The sequence below is a fragment of the Glycine max genome, chromosome 3 (assembly GCF_000004515.6).
Source record: "Glycine max cultivar Williams 82 chromosome 3, Glycine_max_v4.0, whole genome shotgun sequence".
NCBI lineage: Eukaryota > Viridiplantae > Streptophyta > Magnoliopsida > Fabales > Fabaceae > Glycine > Glycine max.
Genome location: NC_016090.4, coordinates 7,333,963 through 7,352,853, shown reverse-complemented (window position 1 = coordinate 7,352,853; position 18,891 = coordinate 7,333,963). Strand labels below are relative to the sequence as shown.

General features: G+C 36.4%; 1 protein-coding gene across 2 annotated transcripts in view; it reads right to left on the bottom strand.

Annotated features, from left to right (window-relative positions):
* LOC100805036 (disease resistance protein RPV1) overlaps positions 1-18,549 on the bottom strand; it is a 31,698-nt gene extending 13,149 nt beyond the window's left edge. Inside the window, exons 1-7 of one of the 2 annotated variants that reach the window (XM_041014358.1) lie at positions 17,871-18,549; positions 17,678-17,776; positions 17,503-17,586; positions 17,026-17,196; positions 16,478-16,588; positions 16,308-16,391; positions 8,608-8,700 (exon numbers count right to left, since the gene is read on the bottom strand). In XM_041014358.1, coding sequence (XP_040870292.1) covers positions 8,608-8,700; positions 16,308-16,391; positions 16,478-16,588; positions 17,026-17,196; positions 17,503-17,586; positions 17,678-17,776; positions 17,871-18,382 — 1,154 coding nt within the window. In that variant the 5' untranslated portion in view covers positions 18,383-18,549. The remainder of the gene's footprint in view (positions 1-8,607; positions 8,701-16,307; positions 16,392-16,477; positions 16,589-17,025; positions 17,197-17,502; positions 17,587-17,677; positions 17,777-17,870) is intronic. The other variant, XM_041014359.1, reaches the window with a different exon arrangement.
* Between the last annotated feature and the right edge of the window lie 342 nt (positions 18,550-18,891).

Below are 18,891 nucleotides of genomic sequence, written 5' to 3'. Positions count from 1 at the left end.
AAGAAGATGAAACAACAAAAATAAGAAATGTTTAAATATAATTTTAAAATAAAGACATTTGATCTATTATTTTAGAAAAAAAATCCTCAATTTTTGTATATCTTTGAATTTTGCCTACATTTATTTCATTCACTTTAGTTAATTAAAACATTTTTATGGTACCATAAATCAAGACGTTACGTCCAGGGTTTCATTGAGGATTTTTAAAAATAGATGAACAAAATATCTTTATTTTAAAATAGATAGACCAAAATTATAAGAGTAATTAACTAAAGAGAAAAATCATAAATTGTTCACTTTCAATTTTAAAATCTAAAACCAAGATTATTTTTTAAAATATCCCAAATTACTTTTATCAAACATTTTGTTTTTTTATTTAAAAACAAAAAATAAATATGTACAATAAACAGACAAGCTCTTGTTTTTGTACTAATTTAAACAATGTTTGCTTTGACGATTTCCTAAAAATGAAGTTAACCATCATTATTAATATCTAATTAATTATAAATATTAGTTAATTTGAAATTTATGTTTATATTGTTTTAATCTCCCTTTGAAGGCTTTGCTAGGGTTTCTCTAGTTATGAGCACTAAGGTTTTTCTCAAATCTCAGACAATTGTTCTTGCCTTTTCTCAGGTCTGGCTACTTGAACTTCACAAAATAAAGAATGTGAAAGATGTTGATTTCCTGGAGGAGGGGGAGATAGTCAAAATACCTGAAGTGGGAGAAAGGAGTAAAGATAAGGGTTTTTGGTTGGTGGGAAAGATTCATACGAAAGAATCTTCCAATGTGATGAAGGCGTTCAAAGACAAAAGGTTTGAGTGAAAGAATCTTCCAACTACTAATAGCAAAAATACACAAAATATTACCTAGCTAGGGGGAATTTACATGAGTGTGGGTCACAAAGGTTTGGAAATTTGCCTCAAAAATCAAAAGGCTTTGAAAGAAATTGTATAAGATTCAACGCATGCCCCGGGTCAGTTTCTTAACAAACATAAAAGTTGAGATTGAAGGTGAGTTGGAGGAACTTTTAAGGCTTGAGGTGCTTTGGAAGCAGAGGTTGAAGGTGGAGTGGTTGATGTATGTGGATAGGAACACAACTTTCTTACATAGAAAAACATCCCAATGAAAGCAAGTCAATATCATAAAGATTTCGGATGATGATGGAAATGTGTATAAGAATGTAGAGGACATTGGTGAGGTGTTAACAAAGTATTTCTCTAATCTTTTTACCTCTTCTCTGCCTCATGGCATGGCGGAAATTGCAAGCCTTGTGGAGGGGAGAAATTATGGAGAGATGTGATCCTTCCTGGATGTGGAGTTTTCAAGAGAGGAGATTTATGAAGCCTTAGAGTAGGTGTACCCCACCAAAGCTCCGGGGCAAGATGGCAATCCAACTTTATTCTATTAGAAGTTTTAGCATATATTATTAGAGAGGATGTCACAAACATGGCCCTGGATATTTTCAACGGTGATCGACCAAGATCCTTCTGTGATAAATAAGACTCTTATTCTATATATTCAAAAGGTAAAAAATCCCTCTCATGCCAGTGAGTTTAGACTTATTAGCCGTTGTAATGTTGTTTCAGATTATTACAAAAACTATTGCTAATAGGCTAAAGTGTATTCTTCCCCGTAATATTGATGAAACTTTCAATGGTTAATGATAATGCAACAATAGCTTTTGATTTTCTGTAGAGCCATGGTGGAGGAGGCAACAAGGCTAGTGAATATTTTGAAGTCCTATGAAATAGCCTCAGGCCAGAGAATTAATTTAAAAAAGTCATAACTTTCATGTAACTGAAATCTTCCTAGTCCCAAAATTGATTAGCTAACAAGACTTCTTGGAGTAAAGGCACTGGAAAGTCATGACAAATACCTAGGATTGCCCACATTCATAAGTAGAGATAAAAATCATAAGTCTTCCAATTTTTTAAAGAAAAAGTGTGGAAGAAACTAAAGGGTGGAAAGAGAAAGCTCTCTCAAAGAGTGGAAGAGAAGTTCTGATAAAGTTAGTGATGCAATTAATACCCAAAAACGTCATGGGGTGTTTCCAATTACCACAATCCCTTTGTGATGAAACTGAAAGAATGATTGTTAGATTTTTCTGGGAGACTCCATGGAGAATTGAAAGCTTCATTGGCTAAGGTGGTCAAAATCAACAAAGAGCAAAAATGAAGACGGGATGGACTTTAGAGTTACCTCAACTTTTAACAAAGCCCTACTAGCAAGACAATGGTGGCGCCTTATATGTTTTGAAAATTCATTGGTGGCCTGAGTACTAAAGGAAAAATACTATCAAAGGTCTCACCCTTTAGAGGCATCCAGAGGAAATAGACCAAGTTATGTGTGGTCTAGTATTATGGCCTCAAAGGATATAATCAAGGAAGGGTGTTATGAAGGATTGGAGATGGGCGTAGTGCGGAGGTTTATGATGACAATTGGCTTCAAAGTGGAGATGTCTCTTTATACCATGTCCCACACGAATCAAGAAGAAAATCCTTTGTTAGTGGCTGATCTCATTAACCATGAAGCAAGACAATGGAAGAGGGAGCTTATTGAGATGCTTTTTCTGTCACAAGTGAAGAAAGAAATTCACATAATTCCTTTGAGTGAAACGAGACAGGAAGACAAGTTAAATGGCGACATTCTATGGATGGGAGGTACAGTGTCAAATCTGGTTACCGGTGTGAGATGAAAAAGATGCAAAATGAGGAGGGATCAACAACTGCTATAGCTAGAAATTTAGGTCCAGAGATTTGGAAAACTAATATTGCACCAAAATACAAAAATCTTGTCCCGAGGGCGTGCCACAACATTCTCCCAGCGAGACAAAACCTAATCAAAAGAGAAATGCATATTGACCCAACGTGCCCATGCTGTTTGGAGAAGGGATAAACAACAATTCGTGCTTTGATTGGCTATGACGGTGATAGCATACCCAGGTCACGCCCCAAGAGAACCACTCACAGACCCCTACACCTCAAGGATTACATAGATGCATAGGATAATATCTGCATAGAATAATATCCTTTGTCAGGAATTCCACTGTTAGAAAAGTTTGTTATCAATGCTTGCCTATTATTAATGTATGTTTGTTAGTAGTGCAAGTTGTTAGGAAAGGTTGTTAGCTGCACATGTCTGTTTCTTTTGTGCACTCCCACGTTACCTGTAGTGATAGGATCAACCAATGATTGGCTTGTAAGCACAATAAATAGGACTACAAGTCACTTCAAAGAATAATGAAGAACATTTTCCACTAATTCTCGTTTTCCTTCCTTTCTTTTCTTAGGAGGATCCTTGGCCTCAAACATAAGGATATTAGAGAGCTCTAACAATGTGGTCCGACCTGCCCTTTCAGTCTCCATGTCCGACCACTAAACCCATTCTAAGACTGTCACAGACCGTCTGGAGGAGGCCGGGCTCCAAATCACTCAAAACCAATCATCCTTTTCTAATGCTTAACATGAGCTAACCCACAAGCTCGACTCTATCCTCGACCAACTACACTCTCTTCAACTGCAGCCTACTCCCTTCCCGAAAACCCCACCAATCCCAACCTCGGCCAACACCCATCACTAACCCCACCTCAAGCTCGAGGTCTTGCATTTCGACGGTCACAATGCCATGGAATGGATCTTCAAGATCTCTCAATTTTTTTACTACCACAACACATTTTGTGCATAACTGTGGCTTCTTTTTACATAAACGGGCTGGCATTGAGTTGGTTCCAGTGGATGTTCTAGAACAGCCTCAAAATGTCTTGGTCTTCCCTATTACAAGCACTAGAAACTAGATTCACTTAGACATTCTACGATGACCCTAAAGGTGCTTTGTTCGAACTCACTGAGAAGGGTTTTGTCAACAAGTACTTTAATGAGTTTGAACATCTCGCAAATCCTGTGGTTGGTTTACCTCCATCATTCCTTCTCAGCTGTTTCATTTCTGGTCTCGCACCAAAATTGCGACGCGAGGTGCAAGCCATACAACCGATTTCCTTCCCCAGGCTATATCACTAGCCAAACTACAGGAAGACAAGCTTGAAGACCGTTGCCAAAGCTATCGTAGTAAACTAGTTTCCTTAAGTCAAGTATTTTCCCCATCGTCTCCGCTATTTGCTTCTCCTTTATTACCAACACCTCCAAAGACCCAATCAACAAGCTAACCCCCGACGAGATAGTTGTTAAATGGGAAAAGGGTCTCTGTTATAACTATGATGAAAAATTGAGCCCTAATAACCGATGTAAGGCTCGTTTCCTATTATTGATTGCGAGGATGACGATAATCGCAATGAACCCCTGGGTACGGACATTGTTCTTAGAATTCAATGGCTCAAATAGTTAGGACCCAACCAACCAATCATTATTGATTCGATTCCACCCTTTATTCCTTTTTCACCTAACTTGTCACATGCACAAATCAGAATCTAGCTAGGTCTGACAGGCCAGGGTTACCATGTTGATCGACAGCAGCAATACCCACAATTTCATCAAAACACGCATGGCTAAGTTCCTTGAGCTCCTGACAATGACAAATTCTACTCTACAGGTGACAGTGGGTAATGACACCACCCTTCCTTGTGATCAACTTTGTCCAACACCACCTTACACCTTCAAGGCTATGTCTTCACTGTTGACTTACATATCCTCCCCATTAGTGGTACGGACATTGTTCTTAGAATTCAATGGCTCAAATAGTTGGGACCCGTCATTATAGACTATGAAGCGTTAACAATGCAATTCAATATTGTCAGAAATTCCATTACACTCAGTGCGAATGCCCCAACAATCCTTGAGAACTTTTCTTCACTACAACTCAAACGCCTCATCCAATCCCATTCATCTTTTGCTTTTTACCATATCGCCATTTCACCATCTCCTCAAGTTTCCTCACCCATTTCTCTTACTCATCCATTACCAGACATCCACACCCTCCTCAATAAAGACTCATCCCCCTTCCAAACACCCACGCTTCTCCCCTAACCTGAAACACAAACCATCAAATAAACTTATTACCCAACACCACCCCCGTGAATGTCCACCCTTATAGCGAACCCTGTCGTTTTGTTTTTAGCAAAACCTTATGTCTGCATTTACAATAATCCTCAACCTATGTCCATAAATTGCAGGCCATCACTGTCGCCGTCCACAAATGGCGGCAATATTTATTGGGCATTCATTTGTAATACTCATAGATCACAAGAGTCTCAAGGAACTCATGTGTTAGGTGACTCTAGAACAACAGGTGTATTTGTCTAAGTTGTTGGGGTACAATTACTCCATCCAATACAAGTTCAGGAAATCGAATGTTGTCACCGACGCTCCATCGAGAATCCCAGAACTTTAGTCTGATCATTGCTTCGTTTTGTCAATGCCAAATTTTGCATTTTTAGACATGTTGCATGACACCTTGCATGCCAGCGATACCTTTCAATCATTGGTAAGTTCAAACAAACTCTTCGTCCTAGCCTAACATCAAGTTGTTAGGAAGTCCCACATCGCCTGCCTTAGTTCTTGGGGTGTAGCTTATATATCTATTGGATAACTTCACTTAGTATCAATTGATTTTTAAGTTAAAATCTAATATGGTATCAAAGCCTATAGGTCATCTTAGTTCTTGCCTATTCTAGTAGAGTCGCCTGTATTGGCAGACATCTGTGGAGGGGGGGGAGTGTTAGGAAGTCACACATCGCCTGCTTCAGTTCTTAGGGTGTAGCTTATATATTTATTGGGCAACTTCACTTAGTGCCAATTGGTTTTAAGTTGAAATCTAACACAAATTGCATATTAGACTCCTATTTTTTCTTGGGAAAATTCGATTGGATCCACTCAACCCATTTCGCTCCATTTTACAGGAAGAATACCACACAACATCTTTAGGGGGTCATTTGGGATTTGCAAAAACCTTGCATCGCCTTCAAGAGAATTTTTATTGGCTGGAAATGCACAAAGAGATACAACAATTTGTCCGCCAATGCCTCATTTTCCAACAAAACAAGTATGAGACCAAACAACCAACTGGCTTGCTCCAGCCCCTCCCGTCCCGACGTCTGCTTAAGAAGATTTATCATTAGATTTTATCATTGGCCACCCTTCATCCCACGGGTATACTACCATCTTGGTGGTTGTCGATTTCTTTACAAAGGGTGCACACTTTGGTGCCTTACACTCCTATTTTACAGCTTAAAAGTTGCTTCCCTTTACATGGATATGATTTGTAAGCTCCACAAGTTTCCGCGGAGTTTGGTTTCAAATAGTGACCCGATATTTATCAGTTAGCTCTGGTGCGAGCTATTCAAACTTTGTGGCACCAAGCTCTGCATGAGTACCTCATACCATCTAGAGCAAACAGATTGACTGAGGTTCTTAATCGCATTTTGGAATAGTATCTAAGGAGCTTCGTTCATGATGAACCAGCTAAGTGGTATCAATTCCTTTCCCTCACAGAATAGTCCTACCACACTTCTATACACTCCACCATTGGCATCACTCCGTTTGAGGCAACTTACGACAAGCCTCCCCCCTCTATTCCTCAATATTTGCTGGTTCCTCACATGTAGAGGCAATGGACCACATCCTCTCCACTAGCCAGAATCTGCTATCATCCTTAAAAACTCGTCTTTTGAAGGCCCAACATAATATGAATATTCAAGCAGACAACAAGCGACGTGATATTTCCTACAACGTTGGTGATTGGGTGTACGTTGAATTACGTCCTTTCTGTCAAACTTTTGCTTCTCTTTCCAATTATAATAAGATCTCTAAACGCTACTATGGGCCTTTTCAAATTTCTAAGAAACTTGGTAAAGTTTCCTACCACCTGACCCTCCCTCCATCATCAAAGATACATAATATTTTTCACTATTCTTTACTCAAACCCCACCAGGGTCCTTTGGTACATGATATAGAGCCTCTTATTCCTCTGATAATCAGCCACTCATTAAACCTTTGAACCTCTTGGATAGAAAATGGGACAATAGCACTTCACCATCCACACAGATGGTCTTAGTTCAATAAAATGGGTTCACCTGAGGACACTTCTTGCAAAAGATGGAATGATTTGCACGCAACATTCCATCTTGAGGACAAGGTGTCTCTCCCGACGGCTGGTGATGATAGCATACCCAGGTCACGCCCCAAGAAGACACCCACTCACAGACCCCCACACCTCAAGGATTATGCAGATGTCTTGGATAATATCCTTTGTCGGAAATTCCACTATCAAAAAAGTTTGTTATTAGTGCATGTCTCTTATTCTTGTTAGTTTCTTAGTAGTGCAAGTTTGTTAGGAAAGGTTGTTAGTTGCACGTGTGTTTCTTTTGCACACTCCCGCGCTACCTGTAGGGATAGGATCGACCAATGATTGGCTTGTAAGCACGATAAATAGGACTGCAAGTCAGTGCAAAAAATAATGAAGAGCATTTTCCACTAATTCTCGCTTTCCTTCCTTTCTTTTCTTAGGAGGATCCTTGGCCTCGAACACCAGGATATTAGAGGGCTCTAACAGAAGATGTCAAGAGAATATGGTTTGAATCAAATGTGGGTGTATATCTGAGCTCTGCCATTTCAAATTTCAAGGCTTGGATGAGTGAAATTATAGCTTTAAGCAACCTAAACTTCACAACATGGGTCTTTGAATTGATTTGGGTATTGTGGAAGAGAAGAAACCTTTGGGTTTTCTCATAGAAGGAATTGCTGCCAAGACAAATTATAGATATAATGGTCTCGTTGGCATAACACAAAAATAAATGCATAACAGACAACAAAACCAAAACATCAGTTGGAATCCTCCCACATGAAATCAAATCAAGGTAAATTTTGATGCATCTATAAGATCAAAAGTTGGTACAAGTTTGGGAGTTGTGTTCAAGGACAATGCTAGGAACCATTTGGCCTCATCCTGCCTCTTTATTCCGTATTGCTAAGATCCTCTCATTGTAGAAGTGATAACATTCAAGTGGGATATTAAGACGTTGGGGCACATGTGTTTTTCAAACACCATATTTGAGACTAATAGTCAGCTTCTGCATATGGCATGAAAGAATCATAGAAGACAAGATTTTTCTTACCAGGCAGAAATTCTGAAGGATTATGAAGCTCTTACGAATAGAAGGAGAAATCTGCTTTTAGTTTCACAAAGAGGAAAGGGAATTTAGTGGCTGATAAATTAGCTTAGTTTTTAATTTTCTTGAAATGTACTGGCTCGAGGACGCTCCTCACCAGATTTTGGCTCTTTTAGAATCAGATGCTATTGCCTTTGGCAACTTTGCTTCAGTTCAATAAAAGAAAATATTTATTTAACCTTAATTTTTTCATACTTTTTTATAAACACTAAATTGCCATAATTATTCTTACTCTGCCAATCTGTCATGTATATTAAATCTTTTTCCATCTTTTAAATATTTCCCTTTCTATAAAATGCTTTAAACATGACCTCTGAATAATAAAAGTAACAAGGAAAAAACTAACAAAGGACTATTGATTAATTTGTTTAATAGCCAATTTAAAAATTGTGCAACTATGGTACTATGATACATAAACATTTGAAGTATTAAAAAATGTTGAGTATTAAATGAAGAAATGTGAGAAGGCAGAAGTGTTTCATTACCTGGAATTTAGGACTACAATCCCTGAGATACTAGCAGCCTCACGAAGTACCTCTGCCCAATGTTTCGCGAACTCTTCAGCAATAATCCTTATTCTGTTACATCATACATGTTATGAATTTCATAAATGTTATTTTTAAGAGACAACTAAAATGATTAAAGAAAAACAAATGGATAATCCATACAAAGTTGCTTTATTCAGTTGACTATCTAAACCGGCTATAGCAGGTTATAACAAACAAATAAATTCGTTGAACTGGTAACCAACTAATATATGTGTAATATCCCCCCTCACACTATGGGTTGGAAAATAGCAATCGATCCCAGCTTGAAAACAAATTTCTGAAAATGCCTAGGATGTAAACTTTTGGTGAAGAGGTCTTCAGTTTGGTCAGTGGTGTGTATGCTTGGTCCTCTCATGAAAAACGGGTTTGGTTGCAATGTGCAAAGCACTTCGATTGTCGATCAGATCACCGACTGTTTGGAAAAAGTGATGGAGAGATCTTGAAGAAGAAAAGGCAACAATTGCATCTCACAAGTAGCTGAAGCTAAGGCTCGATATTCTGCCTCGGATGAGGACTTTGCCATTGTTGGCTGGTTCTTGGATTTCCAACAAACCAGTGACTAAGTCTCCCAAAAAGAAACAATAACCAGTCATAGAACACTTAGTATCTTAGTATCGAGACATGCATCCACCCAAATTTGTGTCACTAAAACTAGGGAGATGTATTATACATGACACAGGAAATTAAGAAAAGTCCTTCTCCAGGATTCCTTTACAAATACCAAAGTACGCATTGAGCTGCTTGCTAATGACTCACTGTTGCGGGTGTGACACCCTCTACCCCTCACATATATACTAATAAAGAAATAAAAATTAAAATATTACTTAAAAGTATTTTGAAAACATTTTTTTTTCAAATATTAATCACCACTTTGTCATTCAAAATTCACTTTTCAATCATCAATCACATTACACAAGAATCCCACACTCCGATCAAGATATAATAACACATCAATTTCATAATAAACAATTAACAAGCGTATGCAACAGTTATACTATGACTCAATCCTATATGCAATGTGGTACCATGTCAGTGAAAAACCACCCTGGGGCGCGTAGGAGTACATAACAAGACACACCACACAATGAGTTTGTCAGGTCACTCTCACTAAGTAAGATCATAGGGAGACCAGTCAGGGTCATGATGTTTTGCGACAATGCTCCAACCATATGGGATCAACATAGGCTTAAAGGAGCGCTCAAACCCGGTGACCCCCAAGGCCTACAATCAAAAGAGTCCGTCAGGGTCTCTCCCTCCTGATTCAGGTCCAACCCCTAAAATCATTTTAGCACACAGACACTGCTCGTGAATTATACAATACCCACGACCTCACACTCGTGTTTTAAACACGTATAACATATTGCGCTACAATTTAACACTGGTTCCTAAATAGGAAACCTACATTTTCTCTTTAACACTGGTTCCTAAATAGGAAACCTATACTTTCTCTTTAACACTGCGCATTTACACTTTTCTCAAGATAACACTAGTCGGGTTATTATACAATTCACAGCTTACAACACAAATAATGTCACATCAAGAGTTAATCACACACTTATTCACAACCAAAACTCATTCACAATTTCACATCTCATAATGTCACAATCCACCCTCACATGTTTTTACATATCTCACAATTCAACACCTATTCTACTTTACACTTTTACTTAATCTCAATAACAATATTATAATCTCAAGGCAACATATTATTCCACAATTCATCACATATTTCATTTATAAGCACTGCTCATGAATTATACAATACCCACGACCTCACACTCGTGTTTCAAACACGTTTAACACATTGCGCTACAATTTAACACTGGTTCCTGAATAGGAAACCTACACTTTCTCTTAAACATTGCGCATCAACGCTTTTCTAAAGATAACACTGATCGGGTTATTGTATAATTCATAGCTCATAATATAATTATTGTCACATCAAGTGTCAAACATACACACTTATTCATAATCAAATATCATGCCCACAATTTAACATCTCATAATATCACATTAACCATCTCATTTTTACATGTATCTCGCAAATTGACACATTCAACTTTGTACTAAATCTTCACAATGATATTATAATACCATTATAATAACTTATTACACCTTATAACTCATATACACATCACACAATAATAATATTTGCATGATACAAAACATATATATGTATATGTATATAGTAAATTAAACTACATTGTTTTTAATCAAAGAATTTCTATAACAATTAAGTTAATATTACATCAAAAGAAATTATCACTAGGCATTAACCTTACAATTTTTTTTTAATTTATTATTCTAGTATTACAATAATTATATACACATAACATGTTGATCATCGTCGTAGATAAATTAGAACAAGATAATAATTTGTATAAAATAAGTCATTAAATAATATTATTTAAAATATAATTTACGTTAATAAAAAGAGCTTAATTTTTTTAAGGAGTTTACACTCAACACAAGAACACATCAATTTCACAGCAATTTCTCATTGGGACATCAACTGATTCATCAAACATATATAATTCATTGTAATAATTATAAGGATAAAATAAAAATTGCGAAAACACCCAAAAACCCATTCTAATTGATATCTCTAAGGATCCCTACACATGTTCTCACTAATCCCCAATTATGAATAACTCATCCCTTACCTCTAAGCGGAATCACGTGTCTTCCGACAGCGATAGAGGCATCTCTAGCGGTTCCCTAAGATTCCTCCAATTTTTCCTCCGAGTGCTCCGATAAAGTTCCCAAACGTCAGAGAGATGGAGAAGAGATTGAAGTCTCCACTTGTACTGTCTTCATGCGATTCCTTTTTCTCCCTTCAAGAATATTATCTCACAAATCTCAATGGTGAAAGTGTGCGCTATTGAATTTCGAACAACATATCCAAATTTCATGAAAATCCAACGGTTAACGAAACCGGGATCGTAGTTTTACTGAGACTGTTTTGGGTTTCTGCGAAAAAAGAGAAAGCTATGGTGCGTGGGGTATTTTTCTTAACTCCGACATATTTTTACAATTCCCAACGATGAGAATGCTCGGAATTTGGTTTCAAACGTGGTTCTCTAATTTCACGACGATCCAACGGTGAATGAGGCCGATATCATTGTTTTTCTGAGACAGGTTTTGTGGCCTGCGAGAAAAAGAAAGGATTTTAAGAGGAGGAGGGAAAAAACGAAAATGAGGGAAAGAAGAGGCACCGTTAGTGTGAAAACTGACCTAACGTTATTTATAGCTAGGTTTACTCTATTTATTTATTTATTATTTTATAAAAACAAACTCTATTTTATTTTCTATCAAACAAATAAATGAAATACTCTTTTTATTTTCTCTCAAATCATTATTTTAATTAATAATTATATCTCCTTATTTATTTATTTATAAAATCTCATCATTTTTCTAAAATTCTATTTATTTATAAATAATAATAATTTTTTAAAATCTCATCATTAAAAATGGGATGTTACAGTGGGGGCTGAAAATTAACCAAGTCGTTGGTCAGCATAGGATATATTTGGACGAGTGAAAGTCAGGTATAGGAGGCAACCAAAAGACGACTATAGCTTTCCACATCATGACAAGGACCCCTATCATCTTCGTGAAGTCTCAAGTAGGGGTGGGAATAGGTCAGGCTGGCCTACAAGGACCTACGACCTGGCCTACATAAAGTCTGGTCTGAACTGACCTATTTAATTAAAAGGTTAGGCTCATGCTTTTTTAAAAGCTTATTAAATTAAATAGACCAAACTTAGGCTTATTAAAAAGCCTTATAAACCTGATAGGACGGCCTATATATATATATATATATATACTTATATTATTTTTTGGGTATCAATATATAATATTATTTTTTGGATACAATTATTTTTTCTAAAATTATCAGACTTTGATAACACATTACTGCTCCATAACTTCTATTCCTATAATCAAGGACTTTAATTACAATTTAGGTGTGAGTCATGTGCCCTTTTATATTCCTCATTATTTTGATTGACTTTCCTCTTTTTCTTTAACTTTCCTATTACGTTCCTACTCCATAAAATATTAAATATTTATTGTGAAGAAGACTTTTAAAAAGGCTATCAGGGCAGGCCAGACTTTTAAAAAGGCCAGGCCGAGCCAAAATAAAAGATTTATCGTAGGCTAGGCTCAGGCCTTTCAAAGCCTAATCTGGCCTGGCCTATTCTCACCCCTAGTCTCAAGATAGGTTCAGAAGGGGTGCTTGCAGGTTTGGCACTGAGAACACCATAATCACTTAAGAGATCAAGACAATATTGGCATTGGCAGACAAAGATACCTCTTGATGAGTGAGAAACTTCAAAACCCCCAAATTGATTATCTAAAATCTGCTTGAACTAAGTGATCATATCAATAGAATTTCCAACAATGACTATGTCATCTACATACACAAGTAGTAAGAGAATCAATTGTGTGATGAATAAAAAAGGAGTGATCAACTATAGAATGTTGAAATCCAAGTTGGAGAAGCAAGAAATTCAACTTCTCATACCATTTGCGGCAAGCTTGTTTATGTCCATAGAGTTACTTAACAAGCTAGCAAACCTTATTCTTTCTTGACACTTAAGGCACTTGCATATACACATCTTCCTTTAGATCCCCATATCTTCCTTTAGATCCCCATGGAGAAATGCATTATTGACATTCAATTGGTAAATGAACCAATTGTTGATAGATGCCAAAGCCAAAAGCTCGAACTCAGGTTATGTTTAAATTTTTCATTGGAGAGAAAGTATTAAAATACACCATTAATTTGGTTATAATTAACTTTTCCCCACCAACCGAGCCTTAAACCTAGCTCTTAATAGATCCATCAGTTTTCCTCTTAATTTTGTACACCCATTGGCGGCCAATGGGCATAACATTGGCAGGGACAGATCCAGGAATGCATTAGGGGGGTCTTTTTTTTTACATAATTATTTAACTTGTAATAAATAATTATTTGATAAATAAAAAGTTCCACAATATTTATTAACAAATTAATGTGTAAAATAAGAGGTAAAATCTACTACTAAAAGAAAATTAAGCAAACATCAACTCAATATTCTAATTTTATTATCAATTTTTCTCTGTCAATATTAATTTATTTTAATTTTATTTTACTTCTCGTGTAGATAAAGCATCTTGAGGAAGGGGAGCAAGCAACCACCCCCTTAAATTCGTACTTGAACATCGGGTCAAACCGCAATCTTACAAGTCTGATTTGCCTCTAAAGCTCTCAGTTCTTCCAGCATGGCATCAACCAACATTGATCCTTGCTGGCTTGTGTAAAAGTGGTGGGTCCAATTAAGGTAGAAATGAAATCGACTTTGTGATTAGGGGATAATGACTTATAGGAGAGGTAAGAACTAATGGGATAAAGAAATTTTGATGGGTTAGTAGTAGCGATAAGACAAATATAATCCTTCAGGTAGTTGTCTTTGTTGGTGTTAGTGCAAGCTAGATACACATATGCATATTGAGAGGAATAAGAGGAAGAATGAAGAGAATGCAAGATGAGAGAAAAGATGTTTTCTCATTAACTCACTTTTAGTCAATATAAGAAATGAGTTTATATACAACAACATACAGCTGGATGGTTACCCATGTATATATGTAACCATATTAACTAACTTTCAAATTTTGGATTAGACTCCAATAGTTGGTTGATGCAAATAGCAGCATTGACAACAAAGATGATTGAGAGATGGACAGAGAGAGGCAAGGGAATATGTGTTCATAAAATTGAGCATTCCTGGATATCAAAATTTCTTTGCTATGAATGCCATATGCTAAATATCCTTTAACTCCAGCCTTGTACCCCCAAAAGGCACATTTTTAGGCTCTACCATCAAATTTTCCTGCAGGCAGCAACAAGTGTAGAGACATAACAGACCCAGTGAGCCAAAAACCTTCTGTGTCTGGATAGAGAGTATAAAATACCAAATGATTTAAAATGCGAAGTAATTCAAACGAAGGACATCAAATTTCATTCAATTGCAGATGTTTAGGTTATTAATTTAATTTGGATCAATTGTTAATTATCTGCTTGCCATCCTTTCAAAACTCAAAACTGATTTGTCTCCACTATATCCTTCTACATGAGAAACTTCTCCTACAGCAACAGTCCAAGATTCTAACTACTGCAATATTCTCGTTGATGGATCAAAGACCACGCATTAGTCATGTTTAAAGCTTTGCAACCCTGATAGAATTGATGATGAGGAGACACGACACCACCATGTTGAGGGAACCGTGTTGACGTCATCAATGGTGGTGGTGAGTATGTTTGAACGTGTACATCAGGTAACATACCTGCTGGCAGCGATCGGTGCCATGTTTGTTAGCAAACGATGCTTGAGCGTTGAGTTTTCAATTCGTGCCCTCATCCCGGTTGAGGAATATCGAGCTCCAATGAGTTTACAGCTGGAGGAGGTTGCTGAAAATTGATCTCATGGAATAATCTTCTGTCATTGATAATTAAGCAATAGAACCGAGAAGAAAGGGCGCATGGTGTGTTGGGATGGAATTTGAAATTCCACCTATTTTAGTGGAATTGTAAATTCCTCATTTTAACAAATGACTGGAAATTTGGAAAACTTATGAATTTTGAAAGTAGATATCCAAACGGAACATTTTCCTGAGTATCAATTGAAATACCCTAAAAAATTACATTACTCTCTTTAAATACTCTATCCAAACACATGCTAAATTAGAGTTTTGTAATCTTCACCATTGAGGCTGTTACAACAGGCTGCTCAGTGGCCTTTTTAGGCTCCAGTTCCTTTCACTGAAAGCATTATCCAGTACTGTGAGTTCGTTAAAAAATTGAGTGACAGAAAGTGAATTTTGTTTGAAGGAATATAAGCCTTCCTGAATTTTGGAAATTCTTACCAGATCTGCTTGTGAGAATCCTTTTTGGAAATTCTTACCAGATCTGCTTGTGAGAATCCTTTTCTTGAAAATTCCTCCTAGCATCAGAGGAAAATTCTGTGTGAGCAATGCTTTCCTAGCATCAGAATCTTTCTTGCAAGTTCCTCCTAGCATCAGAGATCATAATCAAGGAAAGTACCAAATTGTTGTTCCATCTTTCCCATGTTTTGTAAATTAGATCATACCGATCAGGTTTTCCGATTCTTCCATCAACAAGTTTCTACTTGTTCTTTGTAATCAATGCTTGCTACATCGCTCGAGCCCACGTGTGGTGATTTGTACCAGTCAATGGAGAAGAAACGAAACGATTGATCTTGCGGGATTTTCATTTGGATTGGCATAGAAAAGGCTCATAGGATCTTGTACAGGATTTAGATTAGAAGGGGGATTATTCACATTCAAATTGTTGCAAGGAGGCATTTTCGAAGACTATGCACCAGAGTTCCAAAAAGGAGATCTGATAGTGATATTGTGATACCATGAAACGATTTAAGAATAAGAAATGACTAATTCTTTTATTGATCAACACAGCAAAGTGGATAGAATTGCTTTGTATAATAGGTTTATAGGTTATAACAAACAAATAAACCCATGAACCAGTAACAAACTAATATATGTGTAATAACGATGTTTGGTAAAAATAATGAGAAAGAGCAAAGCGTTTCAATTACGTTGGATTTAGGACTACAAACCTCGAGATGCCAGCAGCCTCATGAAGTGCTTCCTTCCAATGAATTACAAGGACCTCAAAATCTTTTCTGATCTCCTCTTCAACACTTGATACATGTTATGAATTTCATAAACGTGACTTCTAGAGACAAAGTTCAGTAAGAAATGAAACCAGAAAAAGTTTCTAAATTACATGGATTTTAAGACTACACCCTCTGAGATATCACGAACCGCACGATGTGCCTTCCTCCAATCCTTCACGAGGAGGTGTATCGCAAGGTCCAGAGGTGCCGTCATCTCATTTCTTCATACATGATATGAATTTCATAAATGTTATTTTTAGAAGCAATGTTCTTTAAAAATCTAAAGGCTTATATATGTTTTTTATTCCCAATAAATACCAAATTTTTGTCTTTCCTCCTTACTAAATTTTTGCTTAACATTGAGCCCCTAATAAAACCACACTTTTGTTTTTGTCTTTCATATTTTGTTTTAGTTCCTAATAAATTAAGAAATTTTGTGTTTATTTCTTAATAAATTAAGAGATTTAATTTTAATCACAACTAATAAAAAATAGAAAAAAAATTATTGGGACTAAAACTAAGTGTCAAAGATCAAAAATAAAATTATTTTACTAAGAATTGAATGCAAAATGAAAAATTATTAGGGGGAAAATTGAATATTTATTAAGAATAAAAAATATATTAAACCAAATCTCAAAACAGAAATTGTCTCAATTACTTGGAAATTAGGTCTGCACCCCCCGAGATGCCAGCAGCCTTCCAAAGTGCCTCACTCCAATGCTTCAAAAGCAGATCTATATTACTAGGCATCTCCATTATTTTTCTCAGTGTCGTCCTCCAATGCTTCACAAGGAGATCTATTAACTGTTCAGCAATCAACATTCCTCTCCTTCGTACATGTTATGAATTTCATAAATGTTATTTTTAGATATGATTTAATTACTTATTTTATTCTTATAAATGCAAAAACTTGACATTTTAGTCTCAATACTTGAAATCATCCCATTTTAGTCCTTGCACATGTAATTTTTAATCCTTTGACAATGACTAAAATGGATTAAAAATTGATATGTACAACGATTAGAATGTGATGTTTTTAAGTATAAAAGCTAAAAGGTCTTTTATAACTATACACACCAAGTGAGGAATTAAATCTTGAGACAATGTTCAGTAAAAAATATTTGAGTCTAAATACCACGGGATGCGAGTGGCTACACAAAGTCCGTCCCTCCAACGCTCCACTAAGTTGTCTATTTTATTACCAACGACGTCCATTTTTCTACGTCATACATGTCACGAATTTCGTAAATGTTGTTTTCAGAGACAATGTTCAATAAAAATCTGAAAGCATAAAGTGTCTCAATAATTACCCGAATCCTGAACCGGGGGAGATGCTAACAATCTTACGAAGTGACACCCTCCAATCCTCCACGAGGCGATGTATCCTTTCCAAAATCTCACTTTGACCACTACATACATGTTACATGTTATGAATTTCATAAACGTAAATTCCGGAGACAATGATCAGTAAAAATACGAGAAAGCTGGAAGTGTTTTTATTACTTGCAATCTCGGAAAACAGAAGGCCCTGAGATGCCAGGGCACTCATGAACCATCTTTTGCCATCCTGGCTGCATTTCCTCTTCCATTTTTAAATTGATATACGCCTCAAGGTTTCGAAATGCTTGTCCAAAGTGGCCTGTTTGATGACGTACTTCAGAGGGATCTACATCATAGAACACTGGCACTACCACTTGTCCTGTTGCTTTGTGACACTCCATTATTTTCTCCAACTCTTGCAAACACCATAGCGAACCTGCATAGTTTTTAGAGAAAACAACAACATAAAGTCGAGACTCTTCAATTGCTAACCCCAGCGAGGTTGAAATTTTATTTCCCCTTGGAAGTGTCTCATCATCCTTGAAAACAGAGATTCCCGCGTTGTGAAGAGCGGTATAGAGATGTGAAGTGAAAGAAGCACGCGTGTCGTCCCCTCTGAAACTCAAAAACACGTCATAGTTTCTGTTGTCCTCTTGATACCGTTCAGGCGGAAAGCGTAACAGGAAAGAAGACATGGAAGAGATGAAAGGATATTATTGTCTAAGAAGAATGGAGCTAAGAAGGATATTATTATGGGGCATAAATAGCCATTCTAACTGGGGATGTCAACCGGACCCCAACTAACCCGTTGTGGGTGGTGGTTTTTTTAACATATCACTTCAACCGCGTCGAGACTTTGGATCAGATCTGTTGTTTTTTTTGAGTGACAACTGTCATCATTACCATATTAACTATTTATTAGACTTTTATATTTTTCTAAAGAAATCCGTGTACTCAATAGCATTTCAATTTATGGAAGAGAAAAAAAAAAATAAGGACTACTTTCTAATCACAAATACTTTTTTGCGAATGACATAAAGTAAATGTGGTGACCTGAAATTTAAGAAAAAAATATTAAATTTACCATATTTCTATCCTCCGTGGGTTACAGGGGTGACTTGAAATTTAAGGAAAAAAATATTAATTTTAAATTTTAATTTAAATAAATTAAAAAAATCTCATCAACGATTTAAAACATTAATTT